The sequence below is a fragment of the Lampris incognitus genome, chromosome 5, assembly GCF_029633865.1.
Source record: "Lampris incognitus isolate fLamInc1 chromosome 5, fLamInc1.hap2, whole genome shotgun sequence".
NCBI classification, from domain to species: Eukaryota; Metazoa; Chordata; class Actinopteri; order Lampriformes; family Lampridae; genus Lampris; species Lampris incognitus.
In genome coordinates, this window is record NC_079215.1 from 24,588,385 (window position 1) to 24,606,226 (window position 17,842).

The 17,842-nt window shown below is 44.8% G+C and overlaps 1 protein-coding gene across 1 annotated transcript in view; it reads right to left on the reverse strand.

Moving 5' to 3' along the window:
* The window catches only part of LOC130112914 (protein sidekick-1-like), a 329,381-nt gene that overhangs the window by 185,154 nt on the left and 126,385 nt on the right, over positions 1-17,842 (reverse strand). Inside the window, exon 7 of the mRNA XM_056280437.1 lies at positions 14,716-14,818. Within this exon, the coding sequence (XP_056136412.1) occupies positions 14,716-14,818 (103 nt within the window). The remainder of the gene's footprint in view (positions 1-14,715; positions 14,819-17,842) is intronic.

Here is a 17,842-nt window from a genome sequence, read left to right on the forward strand (position 1 = left end):
CATGAATCCTGCACGAACCACACTTGCATCAGCTTGCATTTACATATCTGTCTGCACGTCTGCATTGATCAGGACCAATACGAAATCTTTGTTTGCCTGGTAGATCAACGGTTTTCCCTTTTTCTTTTTGGAAGTAATCTATTGCTTTACAAAGGGCACCAGAATTCATCACCAATGAAGCTGGCCCAAGAGTTTAAGACCATGAGCATCCGTTCATTTGGGTATGCGTTAAAGCTTGATAATATTAAGGTTGATGATGTTATGACAGCCTTTGCTTGGACAATACATGGTAAACAGAATCTTTTGCCCCAGCCCATCTGTATTCAGACATCTGCTCCTGTCCTTTCTAACCAGCAGGTTCTCTGTCTACGCATAATACCAATGGGTTCTCCAAAGCTTAAAAACTACAATTCAACAAAGGGTTAAAGAGGAAGTAAACCTTTAATTACCTTTTTGACATGAAACATGTTGACGCTTCCCTAGAAAGGCAAAACTGATCGCCCTTGAGACAAATTCAACAACAAAACAAAACAAAAACCCCACATCACCTGCCTCTCTTTGGGGAAAAAAAACTGTGCTGTCTTTTTTTGGCAGAAAACTTTAACATTAACCTAAACGCCCCCACCTTATTTGACACTGCCACCTCTGTATAGTGATGCTGACACATGCGGGGTCCAGTGCATTAGCCAAGAAAAAAAACAAAAAAAGTTCAAACAAACTCTCCGGGTAGACATTTGAGGAGCTGCGGTGTGGTGCTCTATCAGAGAACTGCCCCTTTCAGCCCTTCTTCACCCCCACTTTCTTTTTCTTTTTAAATTTTCCCCCTTTTTCTCTTCAATTGTATCTAGCCAATTACCCCACTCTTCCGAGCCGTCCCGGTCGTTGCTCCCCCCCGCCGATCTGGGGAGGGTTGCAAACTATCACTTGCCTCCTCCAATACATGTGGAGTCGCCAGCCACTTCTTTTCACCTGACAGTGAGGAGTTTCGCCATGGGGACGTAGCACATGGGAGGACCACGCTATTCCCCCCAGTTCCCTCTCCTCCCCGAACAGGCGCCCTGACCGACCAGAGAAGGCACTAGTGCAGTGACCAGGACACATACCCACATCTGGCTTCCCACCCGCAGACACAGTCAATTGTACCTGTAGGGACGCCCGACCAAGCCGGAGGTAACACGGGGATTCGAACCGGTAATCCCCGTGTTGGTAGGCCGCCGTGCCACCCAGATGCCCTACCACCCTCACTTTCTTCTCACCATCACTCCTTCTTTTGCCTTTTTCAAAATGTGAGCGGGCAGAGACAGGTGTTAGGCACTCTTTAAAGTCACTGACAACTTGGCATAAATTCTAAAAATGTCTATGCGTGACTTAACCGATTAACCGAGTTTAAATGAAAAAAAAAGAAGCCATGTTTACTATAAACGAACACACACACAAAAAAAAGGATCCTAACAGGCTCTAATCTACCTACCAGAACTGTGTGGGTGTGGGCCAATCACATAATGACTGTCAGTGGCATCTCACTCGCACCGTAAACAAACAACCCCAAAATGTGGTAGTCAGAGAAAGCTAGTTAGTGCTAGGGTCACCACCCATCCCTTATAATACGGGATTGTCCTGTATTGGAAAATAAAATGCTGCGTCCCGTATCGAATCAATAGGGGACACAATTTGTCCCCTAGTTTCGTATTCTACACTAGGTCTTCAAAGTGCTGAGAATAACACAGCATAACATCAAGTCAAGCCAGTTATGCAAGCGGAGTGGAGAAGTTCAATTTCAGTGAAGAGTTCAAGTTTCATTTTATTGTTATATGCATATAAAAAGTACAATGTACCTTCAAATGCAATAAAATTAATATGCCCTGGCTCTCCCAGCCCTTAAAACTTTGTATAAGGAAATAATACATAATAATGACAAAAACGATAAATAAGAAATCAGAAAATCCCACAAAATAATGACCCACTGAAGCTATGTAAAGAGCCTACTGTTGATTATTCTGATAGCCTGGGGGTAAAAACTGTCTTTGAGGCGGCTGGTCGGAGCTCTGATACTCTGTGAGCATTGTCCTGAGGGAAGGAGTGAGAACAGACCGCATGCTGGCTCACTGGGGTCCCCCATGATACTTAGGGCCTTCCTTCTGCAACGGGTGGTGTAAATGTCCTGAAGCTGTGACAGAGCTGTTGTGATTTTTGAAGCCATTTTTACCACCCTTCCCAGCTGTTTATGGTCCTGTTCAGTCAGGTTGCCAAACCACAGCAATATGCTTCCAGTAAGGATGCTCTCTATGATAGTCTGACAGAAATCGATCAGGATTTTTGTGGGCATTCTGAATTTTCAAGATATTTCTGTAAGTATAGTCTCTGTTGTGCCTTCTTAATGGTGTTTAGAGACCAGGAGAGGGGAGTCTGAGATCTGAATGCCTAAAAAGTTGAGTTCTTTACAATTTCAACAGAGACACCTTGATGTAAACTGGTGTCTGAACTGTTTTGGACTTCCTAAAATCAACAATTATTTCCTTTTTTCCCCTCAACATTTAGGGAGAGGTTGTTATCTGGACATCATATGGATAGGTCTCTCACCTCCTTCCTAAAAACATCTTCATTGTTGTCATTCATCAGTCCAATTACTGTGGCTTCATCTGTGAATTTCACTATGCTGTTATGACATATGGCAACACAGTCATGTGTGAACAGACCGTAGAGCAGAGGACTAAGGCAACAACTCTACGGTGCTCCTGTGTTGAGAACTATGGCAGATGAGTAGTTGGCACCTGCTCTCACTGTCTGAGGTCTGCCTGGCAGAAAGTCATATAACCACTTACAGATAGAATTACATAGATCAAGGTCCCCAAGCCTTAACACCAATTTAGATGGTACAATGGTATTAAATGCAGAGCTATAGCCATTTTTTCCAAGACCGACAAGGTCTGCGTGCATGCTGTGTGAGATTGCATGTCAGCTTTATGCTGTCATCGTTGCCATTAGGCATCACTCAGCGGTTGCCTTGTACAGTTAAAAATAGCACCCTCCGTCACTGTTTTTTTTTCTTTTTTTTTAATGATGTCTGCAAGTCCGCCTGAGAAACGTAAGAGGCTGTCAGGATATAGGGTTGAATGTTTTTTTTTAAAATTTCTTTTCTTTTATTAGGCTATTGGGAATGCTTGCAAATGATGGTTTCTATTTGTTTGGGATGAACACAACATTATGTTTGTGATGTTTCAGTCTTGTTTGTGTCAAACCAATCAGTATTACAAAGCCAAAGTATAATACAAACATTTTTGTTTCACTTGTAATTCTAAGTGTTTTTGTTATGTATTCTTGCAATAAAGCACTTCAAACTGTTTGTATCGACGTATTGGATTCCCAAAGAATCATTGCATCACCAGGGGGGAGAAGACTTGCGGCGAAGGACGTGAGCTTGGGGGGCATCCCTTATTTCTCCACATGGAAGGTGGCAACCCTAGTTAGTGCTCTGGTAGGTTTGTCATGTCAGGAATCAGGAATCAAGAACACTTAATTTGTCTTACTTAAATGAAACAAAATATTGTTTCCCCCAGCCTAAAGCAGTGCAACACAAAGACAAAAACACATATCCAAAAACTACAATAACTACAAGAACACATATCCAAACTAACACATATATCCAAACTAAACAAAAAAATCACTGTCCAAGGGAACGAACACCAGCCAGGATGACTATCGGAACTGCCGATCTGCATGGGCTACCCTTTAGCTTAGCTTATGTTAGCTTATGTATGTTAGTTAGCTTATGCCGAGGCAATACGTAAAAAAAAAAAAGTAAGTAAAATGTTATTTATATATAGAGGAGGAAATATCTTTAGAAGAATGGAGTGAGGCATGTAAAGAGGCCCAGAGACAGACAGTTAGCAGCAACCTAAAGCTTCTACAATATAAATGGCTGATGCATACTTATATAACTCCTGTTAAATTGCACAAGTTTAATGACAATATTCCTGATACCTGTATTAAGTGTAGTGAGGCAAGGGGGACGCTGTTTCACTGTATATGGGAATGTGTGGAAGTGAAAACCTTCTGGCAAGATGTTGTTGATATGATTGATCAAATTTTGTCAAAGAAATTACCATCGAGTCCAAAGCTTTTTATTCTTGGTTTATATCCTACCATCCCACATTTACATAGCAATGAGTTCAGATTTATAGATATGTGTATATTACAAGCAAAATGTGTAATTGCTCTTAATTGGAAAAGTGTTGATGGACCAAGAATTGGTATGTGGGTTAAAGAAATGGCTTCAAACATGTCAATGGAAAAGATAACGTATATTGTTAGACGTAAACAAAGTGTTTTTGAAAATATCTGGGGATTGTTTCTGTACTTCTTAAGACGTAATACTAATGTTGGTAACTTGCTTCAGCAAGAAGAAGGTCTGGGGGAGTAGAACAACTCTATCTGATTGTTTATATGCGTAAAAGCAACTGAAAAAAAACCACACCCTCTAATCAGTCTGTGAAAGAAATTATTGTTATTATTATTTTATTATTTTTATTAATTTAATTTTTATCTTTATTATCTTCTTTAACCCTGCTTTGAATTGTATTACTTGTTATAGGGACGGGGTTATGGGGGGGGGGGTAGGGTGAAAATGTTTGCTGTACTGTGCTATTACTTGTTTTGATGTAATTTGCAAACAAAATTCAATAAATATATTGCTTAAAAAAGTTATTTATACAACACTTTTAAAAACAGTTGCAAAGTGCTTTACACTCAATACAACAAATACGAGCATATTTTAACAGGTAGATAATGATTTCCCTAAGCATTAACCACAGGTCCCTCAACCAGTATCAGACAACTTCACTCAACTGAACAGGTTACTTACTGGTGAGTTACAAGCAGGCACGTAGCCAGGTAGGTGGTTTCGTGTCTGAACCCCCCCCCGAAACCCCACGGCCCGTCTGAAATGGCACCAATAATTATTTAGTTATCGTTTTGATTATTTGTCACCGCCCTTCTAGCCTACTCATACACTGCATCTATCGTGACTGACAGGCGTTAAACTTGTCAGTTAATTTGTTTCCAAACATGATGTATCTTATTGGTCTGTTTCGTAAAACAAATAAAATCACACGCTTTTGATTGGCTCAGGGGTCTGACAATGGAGCCGCCGAAAGCTACCTGTAAATCAGGCAAGAGCAGCAAAGTTAATATTCGTAAAATCAGTGATTTTTTTGTTTCAACGTGTCCCGACTCAAAAAAGAAAAAAAAGAACATTACAGATGATCTGGTCACTAATGTTACCGATTTTCCGGAGCAAGTGTTAGCAGACCCACTGCCCTCCTCCTCGGAAACAGAGCCAGAGTTAGCAGACCCGCCGTCCTCTACCCCGGAAACGTTTTCACAAGACTTTGTGGATTATATTGGTGAGAAAATATCAGACGAACAGAGAAGAGAAATATACTCACTGGACTGGACGGCCAATATCAGACAAACATTCCCTACAAAACTAGGAGGTAAACTACGTTTCCAACGTCATTGGATTGACCAGTGTAGCTGGCTAGTATACTCAACAAGGTCCGACGGTTGTTTTTGTAAGCACTGTGTTGCGTTTGCAGTCGAGCATGTGGGCAAGAGAGGGCACAGAAAAGCTGGCAAGCTAATTAATGTCCACTTCTCAGACTGGAAACATGCTTTAGAGACGTTCAAAGACCATGCACAAAAGGCATATCACAAGGATGCATGTTTGAAAGCGGACAATTTCCAAATGGTTCTCAACAATAAAATGGATGCAATTTCACTGAGGCTAGATTCTGAGAGAAAAAAGCGAGTCCAAGAAAACAGAGAAAAACTCAAAAGCATCATTGCAACGTTGATTTTTTGCGGTCGCCAAGAACTCGCCCTGAGAGGTGATATTGATTCAGGACCAGTGACATTGAATGAGCCAACTCACAATGACGGAAATTTCAGGGCTTTACTCAGGTTTAGGGCTACATCTGGCGACACAGTAATGTTACAACACTCGAGTAAATGTGCAGCAAACGCTAGCTACTGCAGTCCTGATGTACAAAATGAAATAATCAGCATAACTGGAGATGTGATAACAAACAAACTGGTGCAGAAAGTAAACTCCGCGCAGTGTTTCGCTGTGTTGGCAGATGAAATGAGAGATGTTTCAGGGCGGGAGCAGCTTTCTGTCTGTGTCAGATACGTGAACCAGCATGACAGCCAATATAGCATCAGAGAGGATTTTTGTCCTTTGTTGATATCAAGAAGTTAACCGGGGAGGCAATCGCCAGTTCAATCGAAAGTCAGTTGACAGATGCAGGCGTTGATTTACAGTTTTTACGTGGCCAGGGATACGACGGCACATCTGCCATGAGTGGCCGTTTAAATGGTGCCCAAGCTAAAATCAAAGAGAAGCACAAGCAAGCAGTTTATGTGCACTGTGCCAGCCACAGTTTGAATTTGGTCCTAAACAAGTGCTGCACTGTACAAATGGTGCGAAATTGCTTTGGAATTGTCTCGGAAATCTGCACTTTTTTCCATGATTCGGCTTTGCGGTCTGCCAGTCTGCGACACGAGACGGAACGTCTTTTACCCGACTGCAAGAAAACGCGACTGACGAAGTTGTGTGAAACGAGATGGGTCGAACGCCACGACGCAATATTTACATTCAACGAGCTTTTAGACCCTGTGCGATCCAGCCTGCAGAAAATCAGTGAAACCTTCACAGGAGACACATCTGTCAAAGCCACTCAGCTCTTTAATTCAATTGACAATGCAGAATTCATGCTGTCCATGAATGTGAGTGAGAAGATGCTTGCAAAAACCTACCACCTGTCCACCTTCCTTCAGAAAGAAAATTGTGATTTGGTGAGTTGCGTTTCAGCTGCTGATGCTGTTATTAAGCAGGTAGATGAGATGAGGGCTAACTCTGAGATGGAGTTCAGGAAGATTTTCCAAAAGACCTCTTCCCAAGCAGCCAAGTATGGGGTTGAATTTCGACCACGAAGAGGCATGGACTGCAATGAGGATCCATTGAAGGCCTGTGAAAATCACTACCGGCAAAAGCTTTTCATAGTCATGCTTGACTTTTATTCATCACAGATGAAGGAACGCTTCAGCAAACACAGAAATGTGATCTCCAACCTCTGCTCCTTACTGCCATCTAAGGTCAGCATGCTGAACGACAGCTCAGCTCAAGCGCTCTCCAACCTGTATCCTGATGAAGTGTGTCAGAAATTGACACCTGGCGGGATAAATGGAAAGATGCAACTTATGTTCCACAAAATGCCATTGAGGCATTAAATGCCTGTAACAGTGAGTTGTTTCCAAGCATCTTCAAGCTTTTCCGCGTTTTGACCACGCTTCCTGTCACCAGTGCCCATGTCGAGAGAAGTTTTTCCCGTCTGGGAAGGATCAAGGACAAAATGCGCAGTACAATGACGGAAAGACGGCTTAATGGACTGACATTGCTCTCGGAGCACAGAGACATTGTGGTGACGCCGGAAGAGGTACTGGACATCTTTTGCAGACAAAAAAGACGATTGGACCTGCTTTTATAAGGTAAGACCCACTTTTATTTATTAATGCATTGATGATTATCTATGGGCCATTAATACGTTGACATTTACCGTACGGTTGGGTATTAGGCTATAGTATACAGTGTGGGAATTTTATTTACCGGTAGCTTTTGGCAGTGTTGCCCGACCCCCCCCCCAAAAATATGTTTCTGGCTACGGGCCTGGTTACAAGGATGCAAGCCAGATGACTTTTCTGATGCAATATGATTGCATTGCCATGGTATGGAGAAAACAAAGTTGCCCCATGTAGTGTTTATCTTTGTTTCCCTTTGGGGCTTGCCACAGGTACAGCGTGCATCACATCAGCTGCCTGTTTCTTTAATTTATTAAGTATTCGGTTAGGCGAACCTAAAAGCTCAGTTATAAAAACTGAGCTGTGTGTTGGCTTTCATCTTTTAAAAGGTATATATAAATGTAATATATAATTGCCTGGAAAAGGGAAACCGGGGCCCCCTCCTCAAACCAGACCTGGGAAGGGAGCATGCTGGTGAGCGTCTGGTGGCCGGGCCTTGGCCCATGGGGCCCGGTTGGGCCCAGCCTGGAAAAACAACATGGAGCAACCACCCCGTGGACCCACCACACGTGGGGATGAGCATTGGGGGAGGGTGCAATGCAGGCCGGGCGGCAGGCAAAGGCAGGAATTGGGGCGTGCCAACTTCCAGCATTGCAGATTGGTCCTCAGGACGTGGAATGTCACCTTTCTGGCAGGGAAGGAGCCTGAGCTGGTGCGGGAGGTGGAGTGGTACAAACTAGATATAGTTGGGCTCACCTCCACACATAACATGGGCTCTGGTACCAAATTCCTGGGGAGAGGCCAGACTCATTACTTTTCTGGAGTTGACTAAGGTGACAGGCACCGAATGGGTGTGGGGTTACTCACAAGTCCCTGGTTGAGAACCGCTGTGTTGGAGTTCTCCCCAGGGAATGAGAAGGTCACCTCTATATGACTGTGAGTCGCTGGGAGGAAGGCTCTGACGTTCTGTGTGCTTATGTACCAAATAGTAATTTAGAGTATCCGGCCTTCTTGGAGTCTCTGGGTGGTGTCCTGGATACAGCTCCGCCTCGAGACTCTATAGTTCTGCTGGGGGACTTCAACGTTCATGTCGATAATGATGGAGAAACCTGGAGGGGCATGACTGGGATGAACAGCCTCCCCGATCTGAACCCGAGCGGTGCCTTGTTATTGGACTTCTGTGCGAGTCATGGATCGGCCATAACAAACACCATGTTCGAACCTAAGGTAGTTCATAAGTGTACTTGGTACCAGAACACCTTAGGCCAAAGATCGATGATAGACTTTGTGGTCGTATCATCAGATCTGCGGCCGTATGTTTTGGACACCCGGGTGAAGAGAGGAGCAGAGCTGTTAACTGATCACCACCTGGTGGTGAGTTGGATCAGATGGCATGGAAGGCTGCAAGACAGACCTGGAAAACCCAGACGTATAGTGAGGGTAAACTGGGAAAGTCTGGCGGAGGCCCCTGTCCATGAGGTCTTCAACTCCCACCTCCAGAAGAATTTCTCACGTATCCCAAGGGAGGCTGGGGACATGGAGTCTCAGTGGGCTGTGTTCAAATCCTCTATTGCAGATGCGGCAGACAGGACCTATGGTCATAAGGTCATCAGTGCCAGTCGAGGCTGCAACCTAAGAACCCACTGGTGGACACCGGCGGTGAGGGAAGCGTCAGGCTGAAGAAGGAGGCCTTTTGGGCTTGGTTGGCTCAGAGGTCTCTTGAAGCAGCAGACAGGTACTGAGAGGCCAGAAGGGCTGCGGCTTCAGCAGTCATGGAAGCAAAAACTCGGGTGTGGGAGGAGTTGAGCGAGGCTATGGAGGAGGACTTTCGGTTGGCCTCAAGAAAGTTCTGGCAAACCATTCAGCGACTCAGGAAGGGGAAGCAGGGCTTGACTCAGGCTGAGTTCAGCCGGGGAAGGGAACTGTTGACCCAGACTGGGGATGTTGTCAAGCATTGGAAAGAATACTTTGAGGAGCTCCTGAACCCGGCTAACACATCCTCAGTGGAGGAGGTAGAGTCTGAAGACTCAGGGAAAGGCCCACTCATATCTCTGGCAGAGGTCTCTGAGGTAGTTAAGAAGCTCCTCGATGACAAGGCGCCGCATGTGTATGAGATTCGCCCTGAGATACTGAAGGCTCTGGACACTGTTGGGCTATCTTGGTTGACACGCCTCTTCAGTGTTGCGTGGAGGTTGGGGACAGTACCTGTGGAGTGGCAGACTGGCGTGGTGGTTCCCATATTTAAAAAAGGGGGACCGGAGGGTGTGCTCCAATTATCGGGGCATCATACTGCTCAGCCTTCCTGGGAAAGTCTACTCTAGGGTGCTGGAAAGGAGGCTCCGACCAATTGTCAAACCTCGGATCCAGGAGGAACAATGCGGATTCCGTCCTGGCCACGGAACAACGGACCAACTCTTTATCCTTGCGGAAGTGCTGAGGGGGGCATGGGAGTTTGACCAGCGAGTCTATATGATTTTTGTGGACTTGGAGAACGCTTAAGACCGTGTACCCTGGGGCTCTCTGTGGGGGGTACTTTGGGAGTATGGGATACTGGAAGTTGCCACAAGCTATCCAGACCTTGTATAACTGAAGTGAGGACTGTGTCCACATTCGCGGCACAAAGTCAAACACGTTTTCGATGGATGGTGGACCATGCAAGGTTGCTCCTCGTCTCCAGTTCTGTTTGTGATGTTCATGGACAGGATCTCAAGGCGCAGCCAAGGTGAGGAGTGTGTTCGTTTTGGGAACCTCAGAATTGCATCTCTGCTCTTCGCAGATGATGTGGTTTTGTTGGCTTCATCAGAATGCGACCTCCAGCATGCACTGGGGTGGTTTGCAGCTGAGGGTTAAATGGCTGGGATGAGAGTCAGCACCCCCAAGTCAGACGCCATGGTTCTCTACCGGAAAACGGTGGATTGCTTCCTCCGGGTTGGGAATGAGTTGTTAGCTCAAGTGAAGGAGTTCAAGTATCTCGGGGTCTTATTCATGAGTGAGGGTAGGATGGAGCAGGAGATTGACAGGTGGATTGGTGCAGCATCAGCAGTAATGCAGACGTTGTACCGGACCGTTGTGGTGAAGAAGGAGCTGAGCCGGAAGGCAAAGCTCTTAATTTACCAGTCAATCTTCGTTCCAACCCTCACCTATGGTCATGAGCTTTGGGTCATGACCAAAAGGGTGAAATCATGGATACAAGCGGCTGAACAGAGTTTCCTCCGTAGGGTGTCTGGGCTCAGCCTTAGAGATAGGGTAAGGAGCTTGGACATCTGGAGGGAGCTCAGAGTAGAGTCGCTGCTCCTTTGCATCGAAAGGAGCCAGTCGAGGTGGTTCGGGCATCCGATTAGGATGCCTCCTGGGCGCCTTCCTTTGGAGGTTTTCCGGACAGGGCCAACTAGGAGGAGACCCCGGGGTAGACCCAGAACTTGCTGGTGGGACTACATGTCCAATCTGGCCTGGGAACGTCTCGGGATCCCCCAGGAGGAGCTGGAGGGTGTTACTGGGGAGAGGGATGTCTGGAGTACCCTACTTAGCTTGCTGCCACCGCGACCCGACCCCGGAGAAGTGGCTGAAGATGATTGAATGAATGAATATAATTTTAATGACCTTGTGCTTTTAACATTGCTTGTGCTCCATAACGTTTGCATGTTTACCACCAACTTTTTTTTTAATATGTAAGATGCAGGTATTGGTTACTGTGTGGTTAAGATCTAGCCAATCTATCCAATTCTGACTGGTACATTAACTCCCCAAATTATCTTTCTCTTCAAAATATTTCTATTGAATTTTTACCAAAAATGAACAGGGTTGGGCACATATATTCTACAAGGCTACACATCAGTGTATAGAACAAGCAAAAGCAAACAAAACCCAGTGGCAGTGACAATGGTAACAGTGATATAGTGAAACAGCCTTCCCTCCCACCCCCATGTCCCCATCGCCCGCCCCCACCCCCCTGATTATCTGGGATAATTCTAAGGCACAATGTTTAGGAGTAAAGAAAAATATATAATATAACTATTTCCATGGAGTGAGGTACTGTTTTTCATGTCAGGGGCCGAGCTAAAACGAATATCGTGTTTATATTGTTTGGGTGTTACGAAAGTATGTTAAAAAGGGTTCCCAGGTTTTATTTTTTTTTTCTCTTGAGCCACTAACTGAGAATTGCAGCATCTCTAAGTTGGACATTATCTCGCAAAGCCACTGATTAAGCGTGGGTGGGGCAGCATCCTTTCATTTGAGAAAAATTGGGCATCCGACCAAGAGCAAAGCAAAGGCCATCATGCGGCGCTCCGCAGATGTCAGATGAGAGTCATCTCCTTCAGTAATGCCAACCAGAGCAACTCCCCAAATTATCTGACATCAGCAGCCTCCAAATACGTTCTGCCTAATTCAAACCAGTGAGACAAGAAGAAAGAGAAGGCAGAAATCTCTTACTTTAGCTAAGAGTATAGCCAAAAGTGTTCTTTGTTTTGTTGTCAGTAGTATGTTTACACAGGACCCTACTGCCTATAGTAAGAAGCTGTTTAAGGAAATAGGTTTTAAGGGCCTTTAAGAGCTCTTCAACTTACAACAGGAGATCAGAGTGGCAAAAAGGTGCCGCTGAAAAGCTGAAAAACAGGTTTTCTGCCGACGACCCAGCATCAGTCTGGAGTGGTTTGAAAAACAACCAACAACAGCAGACCATCCCTCCACACTGCAGGGAACCATCAACTGGCTGACGACCTAAATGGGTTTTCCTGCAGCTTTGAAAACAAACTTTCACACCCGTCACCCTCTCTAGCCACAACACACAACCAACTGCACTCCCTGACAGCCACTCTCCCCACCCAACTGAACGTCCACCCGCATTCAGGATCTGTGCTGAGGACGTGCGGCAGCTCTTCCAGAGGCAGACGACCAGGGAGGCACCAGGCCTGGATTGCGTGTTACCCTTCTGTCTTAAAATCTGTGCCGACCAGCTGGCCCTCATTGTCACACTGATATTCAACAGATCACTGCAGCTGTGTGAAGTCCCCTCCTGCTTCAAGAGCTCCACTATCATCTCAGTCCTCAAAAAAACCCCGTATCACAGGATTAAATGACCACAGGCCCATTGCCCTAATGTCTGTGGTCATGGAATCCTTCGACAGACTGGTGTTGGCCCACCTGAAGGAAATCAAAGGCCCTCGCTCGACCCCCGGCAGTTTGCCTACCGAGCAAATATGTCAGTTGATGATGCAGTCAACATGGGATTGCACTACATCTTCCAACACCTCGACTACCCATTGACATATGCAAGGGCCCTGTTTGTGGACTTCAGCTCAGCGTTCAACACCATTATCCCAGATATCCTCCACTCGAAACTCACTAGGCTCACTGTACCAGCCCCCATCTGCCAGTGGATTAAAAACTTCCTGACAGACAGGGGGCAGCGGGTGAGGCTGGGGAAAATGACATCCAGCACCCAGACAATCAGCACTGGTGCCCCCAAGGGATGTGTGCTCTCCCCTCTACTCTTCTCCCTCTACACAAATGACTGCACCTCAGGTGACCCGTCTATTAAACTCCTGAAATTTGCGGACAACACAACCATCATTGACCTTATCCGGGATGGTGGTGGTGATCAGCTGGCTCTCTGGTGCAGCCATAACAACCTGGAGCTGAACACGTTGAAGACAGTGGAGATGACAGTGGACTTCAGGAGGAGTCTCCCTACAGTGCCCCCCCCACCATACTCAACAGCACTATGTCTACGGTGAAAACCTACAAATTTGTGGGTTCCACAGTCTCCCCGGACCTAAGGTGGGCATCCAACATAGACACAATTATCAAGAAGGGCCAGCAGAAGATGTACTTTCTCTGCCAGCTCAAGAAATTCAACCTGCCTCAGGAACTGTTGATTCAATTCTACACTGCAATAATCCGGTCTGTCCTCTGCACATCCATCACTGTCTGGTTTGGTTCGGCCACCCAACAGGACAGGGACAGACTACAATGGACAATTAGGTCTGCAGGGAAAGTAACTGGTACCAACCTGCCCTCCATTCAGGACTTATATACCTCCAGACTCAGGAAAGGGGCAGGCAACATCACTGCAGACCTATCACACCCTGGTCACAATCTGTTCCTACTCCTCCCCTCTGGTAGGCGCTACAGAGCACTGTACCCCAAATCCACCAGATATAAAAACAGCTTCTTTCTGTGGACTGTCATTCAAATGAGCGCTTAACACTGTCAAATAAATCCAACCATTTTGTAAATACTATACTGTACATTGTACGTATACTGGTACGCTCTGTCAAGTCCATCTACCTCAGGCATATATGCAAGTAACCTGCTAACATCTATTTCAGTATCACTGATATATTCTCTGCACCACTGCACTTTATCATATAGTAATCCTTGTGTATATATCTGAAGATTGTTGTGTTGTAATGTTTGTGATTGTTGTGTTGTTATTCTATGTTAAGTACACTGAGATAGTCATGAAACCGGAGTCAAATTCCATGTATGTGCAACCCTACATGGCCAATAAACATGATCCTGACTCTTCTGATTCTGAACTTACCACCATATGGGACAGCTTGAAATGCTAGTGGACCGATGTTTCTTATTTTTTGTACAGTATACACAAGCTAGTGTTTGGCTGCCTTGGCACGCATCAGATACAGAAGATGAGCAGTCAAGAAGTAAGAGGCATGCTCAGTGTGTGGCAAAGGGATGGGGGGGGAAACTAATTGGAGTTAACTGTCCATGAGCTCTGGAATGAAAGCAGAATTAGCTATTCTCCTGCAAACTCTCTGCTGAGTCAGACTGCACTGTGTGCGCGTGCGAGCTTGTGCACACGCACACACTGTTTTCCTCTCTCGTCATTAACATCTTAGATGAGACTTCAATCTAATTTCTTTCAGTCCTTCTATTGAAGGTGAGAGAGTGTGTGTGTGTGTGTGTGTGTGTGTGTGTGTGTGTGTGTGTGTGTGTGTGAGAGAGAGAGTCTGCGTGGATATATGCGTGTTGGAGGTTAATAGTGTTGGATATGAAGAAGCTGAGCCATGAGTTTATACTTTGTTCACTAATTGCACTAATGTCTGACTTTAAACCCTTTTATATTTGTGTGTGTGTGTGTGTGTGTGTGTGTGTGGGGGGGGGCTGATTAAGTGATACCTGACATTTGCAATGCACTCCAGTGTGGCCTCACTCCCTGCCATCACCGATGTGTTCTTTGGCCCAAACACGATTGTCGGCGATACAAGCTCTGAGTCAGAGTCTGAAAAAGATAAAACAGACAGAAAGACAGATAGACAGATAGATAGACAGATAGATAGATAGATAGATAGATAGATAGATAGATAGCGAGATAGACAGAGACAGAAAAAGGTGAGAGATGTCAAACAATTAGTATGCATTAAAATACAAGTTCAGCTTAAAGCAATTCAATTCAAATTTTGAAATGAAAATCATCTGAGATGGACATATATGTATGTTAGAATAATGGAACTGCAATAAAAACTTGAAGCCACTACCGACAGTGCCACCCATTACATCTACTGGACTTCAGTATTGCTGTGCTGAGGTACTAATAGATGGGCCAGGAGGCAGACATTTAGAATCACTGCGAAAGGGCAATCTCGAGCACAGATGGATTATGGGTAAAATAAAAATCACAAGAGCTGGGGCCGTAATGAGAAAAATGTCTTTATCTGCCATAAGCAAGTCCTCACATTGTAACTTACCTTATAATATATGTCAACATTTTTGCATTTTGAATACGTTAACATCTTGTTACCGAAGAAAAAAAGATCTGGAACACGTTAATTTCAAAAGTATTTACTAGATTGTAAGTGGGAAGAGGATTTCACTCAGACTGAAGTACAATTAGTACACATCTGTTGCAGCAAAACATCTTCAAGTTACACAGAGGCTTTTGTGCTTCATGCCAAAGTGCAAATTGACACTCACTCGTGTCACCACACAGCTGTTGGTATAACGCCTAAGTATGGAAAACAGTCGGTTTTCAGAAAATTATATATATCATTGCTGGAAAAAGGATAAGCGATCGGCCCTCAGGACCAAATCTAGAATAACAAATTTGTGGAGTATAAAACTGGTATCCAACATGAGCTTACATTTTGACATTATGACATGTTGTATTTGACTTGAGGGCTTTTTTTGCATCCATCACTATCAACTATCACCCCCAACACCCCTGTTGTGATAATGATGGATGCAAAAAAAAAAAAGCCCATCATCTTGTTGCATTGCACCCCTCAGAGAATCATCGATCCCCTGTTGTATGTACATCTGTGCATGTGTATTCACACCGGCACACAAATTAAATGGACAGCATGTATAATGGGTGGACATGGAGATATCCAAGAAAGAAGCAGTGGGGAGCAGAAATTCACATGCAAGCTCTGAGAGAGGTTAGGGGGCAGGGTGGCGAGGAGTAGTTTTGATCTCTTTTTTTTTTGAAAGAAAAGAAAGAGGGGATGATTACCTCTCACTTTTGCCCAATATTCCTCTTCTTTCTCTAGTTTTTTCCCTTTTCTTTTAAAATGGCATGAAGAGAGGAAAATCCATATCTCTCTGTCATGCAAATTGACACATATACAGTGCATCCGGAAAGTATTCACACCGCTTCACTTTCCCCACATTTTGTTATGTTACAGCCTTATTCCAAATGGATTAAATTCCTTTTTCCCCCTCATCAAGCTACACACAATACCCCATAATGACAAAGTGAAAAAGGTTTTGTAGAAATTTTTGCAAATTTATTAAAAATAAAAAACTGAAATATTGCACGTACATAAGTATTCACACCCTTTGCTATGACACTCAAAATTGAGCTCAGGTTCATCTTGTTTCCACTGATCATCCTTGAGATGTTTCTACATTTTGATTGGAGTCCACCCGTAGTAAATTCAATTGATTGGACATGATTTGGAAAGGCACACACCTGTCTATATAAGGTCCCACTGTTGACAGCGCACGTCAGAGCAGAAACCAAGCCATGAAGTCAAAAGAATTGTCTGTGGACCTCCGAGACAGGATTGTATCGAGGCACAGATCTGGGGAAGGGTACAAAAAAATTCTACAGCTTTGAAGGTCCCGAAGCGCACAGCGGTCTCCATCATTCGTAAATGGAAGAAGTTTGGATCCACCAGGACTCTTCCTAGAGCTGGCCGCCCAGCCAAACTGAGCAATCGGGGGAGAAGGCCTTGGTCAGGGAGGTGACCAAGAACCCGATGGTCACTCTGACAGAGCTCCAGCGTTCCTCTGTAGAGATGGGAGAACCTTCCAGAAGGACAACCATCTCTGCAGCACTCCACCAATCAGGCCTTTATGGTAGAGTGGCCAGACGGAAGCCTCTGCTCAGTAAAAGGCACATGACAGCCCACTTGGAGTTTGCCAGAAAGCACCTAAAGGACTCTCGGACCATGAGAAACAAGATTCTCTGGTCTGATGAAACCAAGATTGAACTCTTTGGCCTGAATGCCAAACGTCACGTCTGGAGGAAACCAGGCACCTCTCATCACATTGCTAATACCATCCCCACAGTGAAGCATGGTGGTGGCAGCATCATGCTGTGGGGATGTTTTTCAGCAGCAGGAACTGGGAGACTAGTCAGAATCGAGGGAAAGATGAAGGGAGCAAAGTACAGAGATATCCTTGATGAAAACCTGCTCCAAAGTGCTCAGGACCTCAGACTGGGGCGAAGGTTTACCTTTCAACACGACAACGACCCTAAGCACACAGCCAAGACAACGAAGGAGTGTCTTCGGGAGAAGTCTGTGAATGTCCTTGAGTGGCCGAGCCAGAGCCCAGACTTGAATCCCATCGAACATCTCTGGAAAGACCTGAAAATAGCTATGCAGCGACGCTCCCCATTTAACCTTACAGAGCTCGAGAGGATCTGCAGAGAAGAAGGGGAGAAATACCCCAAATATAGGTGTGCCAAGCTTGTAGCTTCATACCCAAGAAGACTTGAGGCTGTAATCGCTGCCAAGGGTGCCTCAACCAAGTACTGAGTAAAGGGTGTGAATACTTATATACATGCAATATTTCAGTATTTTGTTTTTAATAAATTTGCAAAAATTTCTACAAAACCTTTTTCAGTTTGTCATTATGGGGTATTGTATGTAGATTGATGAGAGAAAAAAGGAATTTAATCCATTTTGGAATAAGGCCATAACATAACAAAATGTGGGGAAAGTGAAGGGGTGTGAATTCTTTCCGAATGCACTGTATGTCGAGACAGTGAAGCAGTGGCAACACACACGCACATACTGAA